The sequence below is a fragment of the Hesperophylax consimilis genome, chromosome 2, assembly GCF_061612785.1.
Source record: "Hesperophylax consimilis isolate HC1 chromosome 2, BYU_Hcon_1.0, whole genome shotgun sequence".
Lineage (NCBI taxonomy): Eukaryota > Metazoa > Arthropoda > Insecta > Trichoptera > Limnephilidae > Hesperophylax > Hesperophylax consimilis.
Window position 1 is genome coordinate 13955243 of NC_142837.1, and position 15834 is coordinate 13971076.

At 33.7% G+C, this 15834-nt stretch overlaps 2 protein-coding genes across 4 annotated transcripts in view; one reads left to right on the top strand and one right to left on the bottom strand.

The window, feature by feature from the left end:
* Nucleotides 1–15834, bottom strand: part of LOC149425715 (lachesin-like) — a 718168-nt gene that overhangs the window by 640566 nt on the left and 61768 nt on the right. The window lies entirely within an intron of this gene.
* LOC149425716 (uncharacterized) lies at nucleotides 2042–5486 on the top strand. The gene is made up of 6 exons (XM_089645657.1): nucleotides 2042–2088; nucleotides 2660–2776; nucleotides 2859–3020; nucleotides 3239–3507; nucleotides 4068–4136; nucleotides 4978–5486. Exons 1-6 carry the CDS (start codon nucleotides 2084–2086, stop codon nucleotides 5484–5486), a joined length of 1131 nt encoding a protein of 376 aa, XP_089501783.1. The 5' UTR covers nucleotides 2042–2083.

Consider the following 15834-nt stretch of genomic DNA (forward strand, 5'->3'; position numbering starts at 1 on the left):
ACTAGAAAGGATTAAGAACAATAATTGTGATCCCACACGAAATTCCCGAGACATTTTATGGACATTCGAAATAAGTACATTGATTGTAATTTAATTTTTTTAATACTTTATAAGTTGCAGTAAGATGTTGTGTGTATGTCCAAATAATTTAATGTGAACGTAATATAATATGTAACCTACAAGGGAATATTAATAATAATTAGAGATTCGAGCAGACGCATGACGGTTACAAAATTAGTGATGTTTCAATGAGGTTCTACTCGTGTTGCCATCTACCAGTAAAATTCGTTAAAACTGTAGGCGCATTGTAGCTTGACATCAATATTAATGTAGTTTATCATGCAGGTGAATTCATAAGTCCTAAGTTAAATTAGGTAAACATAAAATAAGTAGATATTGTATATTTTCCCCATTATAATTAGCTGAAAAATCAATTTTAGGCTGGCTGAATTAAGAATCGTTCCATGGAAAAGCGTCATTCCGACTTACCACGTTTTCTATGCAAGATTCAATTTTACCCGCCTATGCTCACCAAAAGATAATTCACATAAAAAATCTCGTGTTGCGGAAAGCTAATAAATCCATATAGCTTCACAAGCTTTATCAGGCCATGACGTAAATCGCATAATGCAGCCTTACATCCTTCACAGAAGAAGACGTCTTCTTCATTGCAGAGGATATTGTTATTTAACGGCTGCAAATGTAAAAAACGAATTATAAATTATCAAGGAAAAGCGTAACATCGTAACGAAGAATGAACGGTATCAGATTTTGAATCAAATTTTCTGCTTGAACAGTTTGCTGCCCACGCAAATAGATTTTTATTTATATAATAATTGATTGATGAGTTCCTATGTATAGTGAAAAAAATTGATTACTAAAAGTATTTGAATATAAATAATATAAATGATACAAATTGTAACCCCACAAAGCTGTGAAGTGTGTGGCTTTAAATATGTGGCTGTATATATTCTAACATTTTATTACGTGCCTCTAAAAACTACGGCTTTCCACTATTGTTCAATATTGTGTAATTTAAATTGATAAAAATATGGAAATCAGGTGGACCATGTCCGGATTGTACGGAGGTCACGAGGGGATGATTTCCATTTGTAGTACACACATGAAAAATCAGGTGCGACCATGTCCGGATTGTTCGGGGTTACGGGGGATGATTTCCATTTGTGTACTCACATGAAAAATCAGGTGGGACCATGTCCGGATTGTTCGGGGTTACGGGGGATGATTTCCATTTGTGTACTCACATGAAAAATCAGGTGGGACCATATCCGGATTGTTCGGGGTTACGGGGGATGATTTCCATTTGTGTACTCACATGAAAAATCAGGTGGGACCATGTCCGGATTGTTCGGGGTTACGGGGGATGATTTCCATTTGTGTACTCACATGAAAAATCAGGTGGGACCATATCCGGATTGTTCGGGGTTACGGGGGATGATTTCCATTTGTGTACTCACATGAAAAATCAGGTGGGACCATGTCCGGATTGTTCGGGGTTACGGGGGATGATTTCCATTTGTGTACTCACATGAAAAATGAAATGGACCATGTTCGGATTGTACGGGGGTCATGGGACGGGGAAAGATTTCCATTTGTTTAATCACATGAAAAAGTGGCTTGGGGCCATATGTAATATTTCAAAATGTCAAATAAATGACGTTATGACGGTCTCATCCCGGTTGTAAGTTACAGTCAGAATTACAGTGTAAATTACACATCATAATTATTTCTGACTTTTCGTCGAAGTAGTCAATATTTTCCTTAACCACTGGAACGATTTCGGTCGAAAAATCGACCACTTTTATTTTTCTGCGATTGATATCGGTCCAAAAATGGACCGATTTTTCTACCATTCGTAAAATATTTATTGTAATTATTTAAAACGTTTCCATGGCCAGCTACTTGTTTTATCGAATAGCTGATAATATATTCTCTTTGTCTATGAACTTATCCGTTGTCTTTGAAGTGTTATTTAACGAGTTTTCGCGGTTTTTTTATGGCGTCCTGTCAAAAACAAAATTATAAATTTTCAACATTCACGAAATTTTGGACTCTTCCTAAAATGCCGTAAGTAATTAATTTATTGGGTTTTTAACGCATAATTATATATCTGTGTAATCATGATTGACTTATCTATCTTTGAAATGCGTTTTTAATTCGTTTGTTTGTATTATATTGTTTTGGTTGAAGTTTTTGTGTAAGATTACGTCAACTGAAGACGTCATCTGTTTTTGATTTACAATAATGTCTTAAATACTGCACTCGCGCATTTGAAATATAGATATTCCATCACAGTGATTCAAAACAAAGAGATATATATAAGTTTTATTTGAATTGGTTCATTATTAATACAGATATTTGCTAACCAATTATTTTAAGTCATATGTCAAAAAGTTGACTCTTTTTCACATGTAAAATGGTGTAAAGCCTTCGTCACACAATAAAAATTTAGTAATTTAGTTGTATAATTAATTAATTTGTTTACTTTTACCAAATTTGTGCAGAAACAGCTGTCGTCCAGGGAAAGGGATCACTCCACAACCCAATAATTATTTTCAAATTTTATATTAGTGCAATATTTAACAAAATTTAAACATTTAAGTACTTACATTAAGTGTTTTCAATTTAAAATTTATAGAGCGGTGCTGACTGCAAGAGGAGGCAGAGGAAAAGGGAGACGTGGGGTACGAGCTGGTGCCGGACTACCTGCACGTGGACGTCAACGCAGAGCTGCAATTGCAGCCTCGTCTGGAGTGTTAGTATTTTTTAATGTTTTTTTATGAAAGTACTTTGCTGTGGCCGTTGAACTCATCATATATTTGTATTTATTTAAACAGCGACCCTGCTTTGCTACTGGTGCGAGAAGATCGCGTCAAGGCCCTAAAGGCTGTTAGGGCCCTGCCTGCTTCCATCCGGCTAGAGCTGGAAAGCCGAAAATTCAAGAAGCAGGCGGCGCGCATTTTGCTCCCTACCGCACCTCCAAGAAAAACTAAACAAAAGTAAGTAATCGTATTTAGATGCTTGGTACAATATTATTGTTTTTTCCTGACAGCGTTCCACTCTTACAGTGAGAGTTGGTAAGTTCAGCGCTCTGTGCATTTGGCACATTCAGTGCATATTTTACAGAGTTCTTATTTTATTGTTTATTTACATACTGTACTTACTGTTTCACACGTGAATGAGAACAATTTTCTATGATTTATGTAAATGTTTTCAGAATTCCATCTCCGGAGAGAACAACGTGTCCCTTTTCACAAGGGACGCCTTCACCGTTGCCACGACCCGTACCACCACCGTGGATGTCCACTCCCGCACAGACCCAATCAACGGCTCCCAATGCACCAATTATGCCTATCCGTGCAGCATCTCCCGAGCCGTTACCTGGGACATCGCGGAGTGGGGAACTCTTCTCTCCGGAAGCCGGCTATCACAGCGAGCTGTGGGTGGACGTACCATTCTACGAAGAATTGTCGGCGTTTGGGAACGGTGAGTTTATTTTTTGAAATGTCATACCAGGGGCTCAATATAAAATCAATTATCTATATTTTATATTGATATCCCTAGCACAGTTTCACTGTTGGTATATTGGCAGGAAATAAGCATAGTACTTAAAAATTCCACATAACAAACATACAAAATGTATTGTTGTTATGTCGTGGATGCATCATTACACATCTTTTTTCTGTAACGGGTATTGCAGAGTGAGAAATAAGACATGCCGAACTTCTTTGCGAGGATTACATTTGATTCACCGGCTTCTAAACGGTGTAATACAGCATTTTTTTCTTAAATTGAAAAAACACTTTCGCTTCACGGGACTCATTGTGTTGCGAGGCTGTATTGGTAGGTGGGTTTTGTAACCGGACAAATTATCATTAAAATAGGTCGCTTTACGTAGTTGGTCACTTTAAACGGATACGTTTTCCTACTAAAAGCTATGAAACCTTACTAGAGTTTACATTATCGTCACTTAAAACAGTAGACCGTTAAATGCAAAGTCATTATATCCAAATTCTACTGTAAATTTGTGTTTTCTTTTATTTCAGAGTCAGACATGGGCAGAAAAAGTAACGTGGACGAGGCAGCTGTACTAGAAGAGTCTGTACTTGGAAACCGTGAGTTATAAAACTAACTAACTTACCTTCACGCCATTTCGGTAGGCAGAGAGGATGAACCACCATGCAACTCGATCTTGGCACACACACTCTTTTCTTCATTCCATACCTACCTGACTGTGCTATTCTGACTCCTGACATTGCCCGCCTCAAGTATTTGATTAACTTTTTATATTTTTTTTTATATGAATACCTCACAAGAGCCTCAGCTGGAGCCAGTGAGACTATGGCATCCCCAATTGGGGGATGTTGTGAGGCTGAAGGTAAGTGGGGAAAGGAAAGAGGAAGATGGGGAAGTACCTGGCTATTCAGATCTAGTCACTAAACACGGCTAAAGCCATTTGGAGCAACGTTTCAATTCTGAATGGTGGTCTTACACCAGGGCGATACTGGTAGTATCTTCCACTCTGGAACGTGCCGCAAATATACTATATATTATTTTAATTATTATTTTAATTAATTAATTGTGAAATAACACAAATCAATCAAATAAAATTTATTTGCGCACGCCGGGTTCGAACCGGCGACCTTCGGAATGGCAGTCCAATGCGTTACCACTGGACTATGCCGGCCGTCAAAAGCCATTTCAAGCAACGTTTCAATTCTGAATGGGGTCTTACACCAGGGCGATACTATGGGTATCTTCCACTCTGGAACGTGCCGCAAATATAATATATATTATTTTAAATGAATTTTGTGTGAAAATAACACTAATTATTCAAATATAATTTATTTGATTTGATCCCGCGACCATCGTATTGCGAGTCATAAGCCGTACCAGAGGCAGTGGGTTATCGTAATATAGACACATTAAATTAATTTGGGTTTTCTGTTGTTTCAGAAATGGACAGATCGAGCGACGAGGATGACGAAGCGAGTGACGTCGACCACGAAGAGAGCGATGAGGATACCTTCTGCATGCCGCCAATACCTTATCATAATATTATCAACGTTTCACCTAACTCCGCTATGGCCATAGACTTTAGTAGACAAGACCAGGTAGATAGTGAGGCAATGCGTTTGATTCTGCCGCCTGAAGGTTACTCTTTCGATTGGTCTAATGATATCTTACGTTTTACTGGGATAAGGGAGACTTTCACAGGCACGCCGGGACCAACTTTCAATACCGACGAAATGGGCAAACCTGTGGATGCCTTTCTTAAAATCTTTGATGCAGATTTCGTTGAACTGATCGCGAGAGAGACCAACAGGTATGCAGATCAATGGATTGCGAAAAAACAATTTAAGCGTCATGCGCGTACCAATAAATGGGCTCCCACGAATAAAGAGGAAATGTATGTATTCTTGGCAATTTTAATGTATCAAGGTATTAGTCTTTTCCAGATCTAGTCACTAAACATAACTAAGCCAATTCAAGCAATGTTCAATTCTGAATGGTGGTCCCTCACCAGAGCGATACTCAGAATCTCACTCTATAGCGAGGCACAATGATATTATTATGTATTGATTTTCTTAAATTATGAATAAACCAATAAACTGAATACATTTTTATTATGACAAAGTGTGTAAACAATGTTTAAATCAAAATACTGCTCTTTCATTGTAACCATACAACTGTAATATTGATTTAAAAGGATATTAGGGCTTAATAAATAAATCAATTATTGGTTCCATCAATTATTTTCCCCTCATCCATTTTTTTTCGATACCTTTGCGTTTAGATATAAAATTATCACTATGATTTTATTTGCCATTCTACGGTCATACAAAGGTTTGATATATATATACAAATTTATCATCATTTTACATATTCCGATATACCCTATGTAGATTGACCTTAAGGTAGCTGTCGGTAGTGATTTTTCGTCAAATATTAGTGAATTTCATCAACTTTCAAAGTATCCCCCTGAAATATTGGCAATGTTTATATCTATGATGTATATCTCATTTTAAGCCTTATTTCCTCGTTTTGCACGTTATATAAAAACATGGTTACAAATCTCCAGTTCTAATTTACAATTATTTAAAAAGTAGCACCATGATTTTGACATCGTGAAATAGGCTCTCTGTATAATTCATCAAATGAATAAAATAAAGCCAACACGGCGACTATGCTTATTAATAATTGTAGACAGTTAATGTATCTTCCTAACGTAATACCAGTTTTTGTGGTAAATTTATTATATAGTATAATACAGTGATTTCAATTTTGACACGTCACGCACTCAAATTTTAAAAAATTATTTTCTAACCAAACTTTTGAAGAGAGCATAACGTACAAAAAATTATTTTCCCATTATATTCTTGCATCTGTGGTTATCAAACAGGCCATAGAGAACATAAAAACGTAGAAAATATTCTATAAAGATATTTAAAACTGCCACTGGCGGCAATTTCAAATCACAAAAACGCTAATTTCGCGCATTCATAAAGTTTAAGATTTTTTAATAATTTATCTATCAATTCTAAAAATATAGAATAATTATAAAAATATAGGTGAATTCATTGGCTGTATAGCACTACAATCAGTTTTATGTCTCCGTATTAAAATTCGGAGGTTTGATTTTTTTAATGTTGGCGGAAAATATTCAAATTCGTCGCCAAAAAACCGCGAGCAATCGGAGAAAAAAGTTTTTTGACGCGCGATCGTTCGAGTGGTTAATTGCTATTCCAGCAAGGTATGATGCTAATTTGTCAGTTTTCCCAAGACAAATCAAATAGTTGTTTAGTGTCAAACATCGCCCACTTTTCCCTTATCTTCACTTAAACAATTTAAATCTATAAAGGATTTTCCTGCCATGTGAGGCCATTTAAAATATTACAACAATACTCTTTTGATAGTACAAACATATTTTGATCTACTCCTGTCAAAATTAAATATTTAAACTATTTACATTGAATTATTACTCATAAATATTATCGAATATTAACAAGCAGCACTTATTTACTAACATAGCAGTATTTAGCATTGGAAGTGCTTCTGTACTGTGTCAACAAAAGCAATAACAAATCATCGACTCCCAACAGTGATAAGCAGTGAATAGTGAATTTTTAAACGTTTCACAATGGATGTGCAAAATTTCATCTCCAAAGCAGAAATAGCTGTCAATGCCTTAAATAAGGTACTTTTTGATCCGGCCAACAAATTTAATAAGGATCAAATCTCTAAAATTTCCCCAATTGCATGTGAAATTTGAAGTGCCATAAGTACCATGTCTTCAACTGTAGCATCCAAAACTGATAATTTAGAAGGTGAACTGCGCGCATACAAGGATATTAGAGCAAATCCTTCGCAAAATAACTTTAGTATTTGCGAGGCTATTTCGGAAATGAATGAACAACAAGTGAGATCTAAAAATATTATTATTTGTAATGTGCCCGAAAGCATTAAGACGACAGAAGCTGGCAGGATCTTGGATGACCAGGCAGCTGTCACCAGTATAATCGGTGTAATCGACAATTCAGCAAATGAAAATATTTCTAAATTTTATAGGGTTGGAAAATTATTAAATGACAAGCAATAAAAATTGAACTACAAAATTCAATACAATTGAGAAATATTCTTAGCAAACGAAGTCTTCTCAAGAACAATGTCAGAATTTACCCCGACTCAACACCAGCGCAACAAAAATTTCTAAGCGATCTGAGGGTTTAGCTGGAGAAAAGGAAAGAAAATGGTGAAGATGTCACCATAAAATACATAAACTCCACCCCCCGAATCGTGCTGAATCGACCAAAAAACTAGGAAGTTACAAAAATATTCAAGCAATCCCACCTAATCTTTCACCTGGTCTTTTTTATCCGATGAAAGCGTTGATGAATCGTTAGATAAACTTTATTTATATTTTTCTAATACTATTGAATCCTATGTACCTTTTTACACACCAAGAAGCTATACCTAACCGGTTTGGTTTTCATCAGAGCTTACAGCCTCTCTTCAGCAAAAAAAGAGTCAACACAAAAAATTCAAACAGAGTAAATCCATAAATGATTATATAATCTTTAGCGAAACTAGAAAAAAATGTAAAGATCTTTCCAAACAATGTTACAAAATGTTTATAACCTCTGTCGAGGACACTGTCTTTAAATCCAAAAACCTTTGGAAATTTCTTAAAAAAATGAACAATGAAAACACAGACTACCCGCCAATAATGCAAATGAATGGAATCAGTGCAAACAATACACAGGATATTGTAAACCTTTTTTCGGACTTCTTCAAAAATGTATATGATGAAGACACTCCAGATGATAAAATACCCGAATACAAAATTAATATGACCACAAACTTAACAAACTGCCAAATCACACAAAAGTGTTGCGAACAAAAATTACTTTCCTTAGACACTGACAAATCTGCTGGCCCAGACAACATTCCACCAATATTCCTCAAAAAATGCTCTAATACATTATCTAAACCACTCACATTACTATTTAACCGTCTCTTGTCCCTTGGACATTTTCCAGACCGCTGGAAATCTAGCTTCATTACACCGATCTACAAAAAAGGAGACGATACTGACATAGCTAATTATCGCCCCATTTGTATACAGTCAGTACTGCCAAAGTTTTTTGAATCATTGGTCCTTGATGAAATCTATCCCAAATTTATAAAACTAATTAATCAAAAACAGCACGGTTTTATCAAAGGAAGATCCACCGCAACTAACTTAACAGTATTTCAAAACTTCATTATACAATCATTTGCAGAAAATAAACAAGTCGACTGTATATATACAGACTTTTCGAAGGCATTCGACAAAGTATCTCATAAACTACTAATCCAAAAACTATTTGCTCTAGGAATAAGGGATAACATGATAAAATGGTTTAGTAGCTTTTTGTCAAATCGTAAACTGTTCGTTAAAATAAAATCTTGGATGTCGAAAGCTTTCCGGTCTACCGGTGGCCCACCGCAAGGTAGTCACCTTGGCCCGGTTTCGTTCCTCATTTTCATCAATGATATAACCAATTGCTTCAACGATGTCTCTTTGCAGATGACATCAAACTATACAAGAAAATAACTGATATAAATCATTGCCATATACTACAGTCAAATATTAGTAAGTTTAGAGATTGGTGCGTTCAAAATAATTTATTTTTAAATGACCTTGACTTTCTTCAGAAACAAAAATCCTGTTTTATTCGAATATTCCATCAATAACATAGCTTTAGAAAAAGTCACGGAAATGAGAGATCTTGGAATTATTTTGGACGAAAAACTAAGTTTCACCAATCATGTCCATCAAATTGTGAACAAAGGTATGAAAACACTAGGCTTCGTATTAAGAACAACTAAAAACTTTAATTCTTTACAAGCCATTAAACTATTATACGTATCTCTAGTAAGAAGTCTAATTGAATATAACTCAGTAGTTTGGTCTCCATCTTACAAAATTCACATTAACAACATTGAGCGAATACAAAAAAAATTTCTACGTTTTATAAATTTTAAATTAAATATCCCTGTCGAAGACTTAAAATACAATTTCTTATTAAATACTCTAAAAATACATACATTAGAAGATAAACGTAAAATAAACGATTTAACGTTCTTATTCAAAATACTTAACTCTAAATTCGACTGTTGTGAACTCCTGCAACTTATAAACATACATACACCCACAGTAACAACACGATAAAATACAATATTCTACAGCAGCACACATAAGCGTAACTACATTGCCCACTCTCCGATACAACGACTTCACACCATGAAAAATCATTACTTGGGTGATGTTGACATATTCTATACCAACTTGGCAAGTTTTGTGGATTATTTAAAACATTTATTTCATCAATACTCCTAAACACATCATGTAAACCTACAAATAGCTGTAATTTTCTGTTTTTGTTTCTTGTGTTTGTATGACTTGTTGCATAGCTTTTATCAAATGTAATATTTTTTTTTTCGTAACTTATAAAGTATCTGTCAAATTAAAATTATGTATACTACATGTAAAAGCCAAATTAAAGTCAAATTAAAATTATGTATACTACATGTAAAAGCCCTCTGGGCGTTAAATAAATAAATAACTAAATTACTATTTATTTTCTTTTTTTTTCTTCTTTGTTTATGGTGATCTACTTTTGAGTGAGATGTTCTCTTAATATTCACAGACAATAATTATAATTGTTCCTCGATATTTATCGATTCCCCTTGGCCGGGAGACCTGTCGGTCTTCGGCCCCTTATGCCAGCTTCAGACGCTCAGGCAAACCCATTCAGCGTACCTGTACATATGACCAGCCCAGGTACGCAGGATTCTCATGGTGCGCCAAACTTTCAGGCGGAACTGAAATCCGCGTAGCCGAGAACGATGGCGTCGACAGACGACGTGTTAGCGGTACTCGGTTTGATATTGACAACTAAAAAATAACCTTATCGTACTCTTTTAAAATTTGTAGTAAATTAAAATATTGGCTCATACATTTCTTCCTTGCTTCGACCGGCAGAATCATTAACCTTCATGAATTCTTTTCTTAATTTAGATAAAAAAAAATTTTTACAATTGTATTGTTTGAGTTCGGTGTGATGTTTTAATTTTTCGAACAACTTGGAGTGACCCGTTCATGATTATTTTTGTTTTGATAATCTTTGCATTTGATCTTCCAGAGGCAAGGAAATTTTTTGAATATTTGAATTTTTGAGCGCCCACGGCACATGAAAACTACGGGCCGGACGCCTCCATACATTCCGGTGTGGTGGCGTCACAGGTAAAAATACGAATTTTCTTATTTCGTCCGTTCGCCTGTGCAGTGATATCATCCACACTGGACAGGGTTAACTGAGCATCTAGAGCCGGCATTATGTAGTGACATAATTTTTTTTTACTTATTTTGGTTGCGGCTATATATATATACATATATATATATATGTATATATATATATATATATATATATAAATATATATATATATTCAATATCAGTTACTTTCTGTCAAATCCAATCTCCGGCATCTTGATGATCATCATCGATAATTCAAAGGTGTATCCAATATAAAGGGCCTACCAACTTTGACAATTTGAAGTGAGTTTTGTGTTGTGTTGTTCGTCTTTGTGTTGCTTATATTTGTGTCATGTTGTCTCCCTCTATATTTTGTTATATATATGCACACACTATGTACTTCTTGTTTAGTATTAATTTTTACCCTGATGATGCTTAAGTAAAGCGAAACCGGTCGGTTCTTAAATTAATAAATATTGTGGTTTTAAAACAAAAAAGTATTTTATTTTATTAAGTAAATATGCTTAAATTATCGGACAGAAGGATTTTCACTGACTTAGTATTAAATATGCGCAAAACTCTAATAGGACGTATCTGTAAAACTCACAATGCCTCCAGAGATGCACAAATTTTCAAGTGTTACTTTTTAATTTAAAACATTTAAATTTCAACTGATAACTTAATTTTTTATTTTGTGAAATTATTCTATCATCTTGTTTATCTTATTGTTTTTAGTATAATCATTCGAAAACTGTATTACTACTAACTGTCTTTACTTGTTTTATAACATTTTGTAATTCCTTGTAATGTTTATTATTTTATATTTCTTTGTCATTTACAAATGTATTGTAAAGGTGCAAATATTGAATCAACGACTCGACTTAATGGAACATTATTGGTCCATAACATGTAAATAATTGCTTTTTTGTTAAATATATAAATGATTGTTTGTTTTCTAAATAAAAAAAAAATAAATTATAAAATTCTAAATTATGGATTTGATAGTCCAGAATTGTTTGTATTGATAAATTTTCGGATTCCATTACGTAATATTAAACTTTCGGATGCCATTACGTAATATTATAAAAGGGGATTCATTTTAGTGCAGAAATTTTGGGATAAACAACCATTTGATTCCTCATTTCCCAGAATACTAATGGAGGGAAATAATTATATCAAAATAGTCGACATCTTTAATTTATCACAATAACAATTACAAAATATTGTTATTGAGGTAGTTAAGTTATTTATGGTAAATATTTACTGTATTAATATATATAATTATTACAATTCATATGTAAAAGTCCATAAATGGGAGTTAATGAATTAATATAAAATGATAGCGCTTTTACCAAAAAATTACCCTTATTGTATTAAAACGAACTAATCCGCGAGAAACATAACAACACTTTATGGGCTCAAAATATATTTCATGTGAAATAAAAACCGATTAGATTGGTTGGTTGGTTGATTGGTTAATTAATGGTTAACCGATTAGTTAATTATCTAATATAAGGGACCAATAAGGGTAAGCAATATCTCGCATAAACGTTTCACACGCGGAATTGTTTTTACGTGGACACGGCTAAACCCCTTAAGAATATTTCGTTAATAAGGGTAAGCAATATCTTGCAAAACCGTTTTACACGTGGAGATGGTTTTACGTGGACACGGCTAAACCCCTTAAGAATATCTCGTTAATAAGGGTAAGCAATATCTTGCATAACCGTTTTACACGTGGAGATGGTTTTACGTGGACACGGCTAAACCCCTTAAGAATATCTCGTCAATAAGGGTAAGCAATATCTTGCATAACCGTTTTACACGTGGAGATGGTTTTACGTGGACACGGCTAAACCCCTTTAGAATATCTCGTTAATAAGGGTAAGCAATATCTTGCATAACCGTTTTACACGCGGATATGGTTTTACGTGGACACGGCTTAACCCCTTAAGAATATCTCGCTAATTTAGGATGGGCTCTACTCATCCCCCTACGCGTTTAACATCCCTTTTAGTAGTGAAATATACGGTGAGGTGAATTGATTCTTTTCAAACACCTGCACGCCGGGGGTTCCCTGATATGAAAGATAAATCATTGTTAAAATGTTTTCCGGGAAAATTTTGCGGGAAATTCACGCCCTACCGAGGACGTTTTGAGCGCCGTATAGTTTGGGTTCACTCGTTCGTTAATGAAATAATCGTATTACGTTTCACTCCATATAAAAGTTAACGGGAGTAATTTATTTGATCATAAATAATAAGCTTTATGATATAATGTATATGTATATTAATAATTTAAGATATAAGTTCGCACTAGGTATTGGAAAATGTTGTTAACAGTTTTTAATAGTTCTCATTTTCTTAATGATAAACTAATGTTTATCAGACAAGGTTTTTTATGCAAAGCCATAGGATAAAAAATATTATAAGCAATAACTAGTCGACTGGAATAGCCATAAAAATTAAAAATATCTCCCAAATAGAAATAAATGAGGAATTGAACCCGCACCTTCTGAAGTTCGGCGTAATTATTGCGTGTAATAACTCGTTATCCTTTGTGCTATGCATAAAAACCTTGTCTAATAAACAGTAGTTTATCATTAAAAAAATAATAATATTTGACAAGTCAAAATATTTTACCTACAAATGTACATATAATATGTCTCGACCCCATCTAATGGGGAAATTTAGCACTAACAAAGCCTTTCCTACAAAATAAAGTTGGTTGTTTATAGGTAAAAGAATAAAATAAGCAGTAATTGTTTACTGAAGTAAGGCAAATATTGAATTATTTGGCGTGTTGGGAATAAGCCGGCGTAGCTCAGTGATCCGGAGTACCTGACCGGACATCAGAAGGTGAGAGTTTTCTTTTCGGGAGATATTTTCAATTTGTATGGATATTTCAGGCCACTAATTATTGCTTATAATAATTTATAACAGTTCTGACTAATTCATTTATTTAGTGTTACATCTTCTATGAGTAGTAAAGTTAACATTTTAATTAAAACAAAGTTAAAAATAATACAAACTACGCATAACTCACGTTTCTTGATTTTAAAATATTCCATGAGAAGATTTCGATGAAAATTTTGAAATCTACTTGGAGATTTTTGTAATCATTGACAAAGCCAGGTAGTAACACTGGTACAAATATTTATTGTAATGTGTTCTATTAGTATTATAGTACTCAAAAGAACCACAAGTATTATAAATTAGAAGGAGAGCCGCAAAAGCTACTAAAAAAATTAAAACACGAAAAGGAAAAGCAAAATTCAACTTTTTTTAAAGTAATGTTTTCAGCAAATAATAAAACTACAGCAAAATATAAAGTGGCTTACATACTCGGGAAGAAAGGTAAACCATTCAGTGATGTTGAAATTGTGAGAGACTGCATTGTCAAAGTTGTGGGATGCTTAAACCCCGATAAAGTTGAAAAATATAAACAATTACCCATTTCAAGGAGAACTGTAAATGATACTCAGCACGAATTATCCTCAAATTTAACAGAACAACTAAATGCAATTCTTAAAAAATATATATTATTCAATTGCTTTGGATGAATCAACTGATATCACCAACTCAGCACAGATTTTTTATTTCATTCGGTATATTATAGAAGAATTTGAACGTCATGAGGAGTTACTCGCGTTGGGGACCCTTACGGGTAAAACACGAGGAATTGATATATTTAATAATTTCAAAGATAAATGTAAAAAATTTGGACTAAATTTGGAAAATTTAGTAATTGTATGTACAGACGGTGTAAAAAAGACCCAATCGAAATTTTAAAAACTGTTTTAGAATAACCACGTCTTCAACAACATGCCAGAAAAATACTTTCTTGCTTCTCAACAACTTACCTCTGTGAATCATCATTTTCTTATCTAACGCAAATAAAGTCAAAATTACGAACTCAAATAACTGATCTACATAAAGAAAACCAACTGATACTGCGAACGTCTATGCTTGAACCAAATATCCAAATGCTTTCTTACAAAAAGCAGAAGCAAAGTAGCCATTAAAAGTTAGTAAACTGTAACATTAACAAATATTTTTAATGATGTACGTTATTTACTATGTATTAAGTATGTTTCCTGTAGAAACGCAGCTTGATGATTAATACTTTAATTTTCAAATGTGTATTTTTTCTTAAAACATTTTTTTAATTGCATTTTAACTAATTTATACTGTGATACAATTCAAATATTTAGTTTATAGTGGGGGTGTTAACGTTTTCTTTAATGCGGCCTAGTGTTGAATTAGAAAAGTGAATTTGGCCTTTTGAACTGAAAAGGTTCCCCACCCCTGCGCTAGGCTGTCGACCACCTCATGAATTGACAAAGGCGAGTAGTAACACTGGTATTTATTGTAATGTGTTCATAAAAGGGAGGAAGTATTGAGCTTTACCTTCTGCAAGTATTGAGCTCAACCCGCCGCGACTGGAAGTCGAGCAAACTATTCGGTGGGCTGTCGACCACTCATAAATATGCATCATTAAAAAAATGGCGTCTTTTATTAAATGTCCATATTTTTAATATAATATAATTTTATTTATTCATATTTTGAAAAATTGTTTTCGATTGTAAAATTAAGTTATCAACGCCTGTTTTATTTAAAAGTCATTAATTTGTTAATTAATTTTGATTTAGTAAGAGCATTATTTAAAATTAAGGTATCAACACATGTTATATTTAATAGAAACTAATTTTTTAACTTCTTTTTGTTTAGTAAGAGTATTATTAAAACATTTATATCAATTATTTATTTCACAACTGATATATTTCTTTAAAAGTCAAAGAAATGTGGTAACTAAAAAGGACATCAAAAATATCTATTACGCCTTATGTCGTCCTCGTATTTAATATGGAATAAAAGGAAGGGAATCGGCTGTATCTAAGTAAATACATAACCTGAACACAATTCAAAAAGGAATCATAAAGATCAGACTGAAAATACCCATAAGAATGCTTTCGATTGAAATTATCAATGGTTTTGATGTACCAAATGTACAA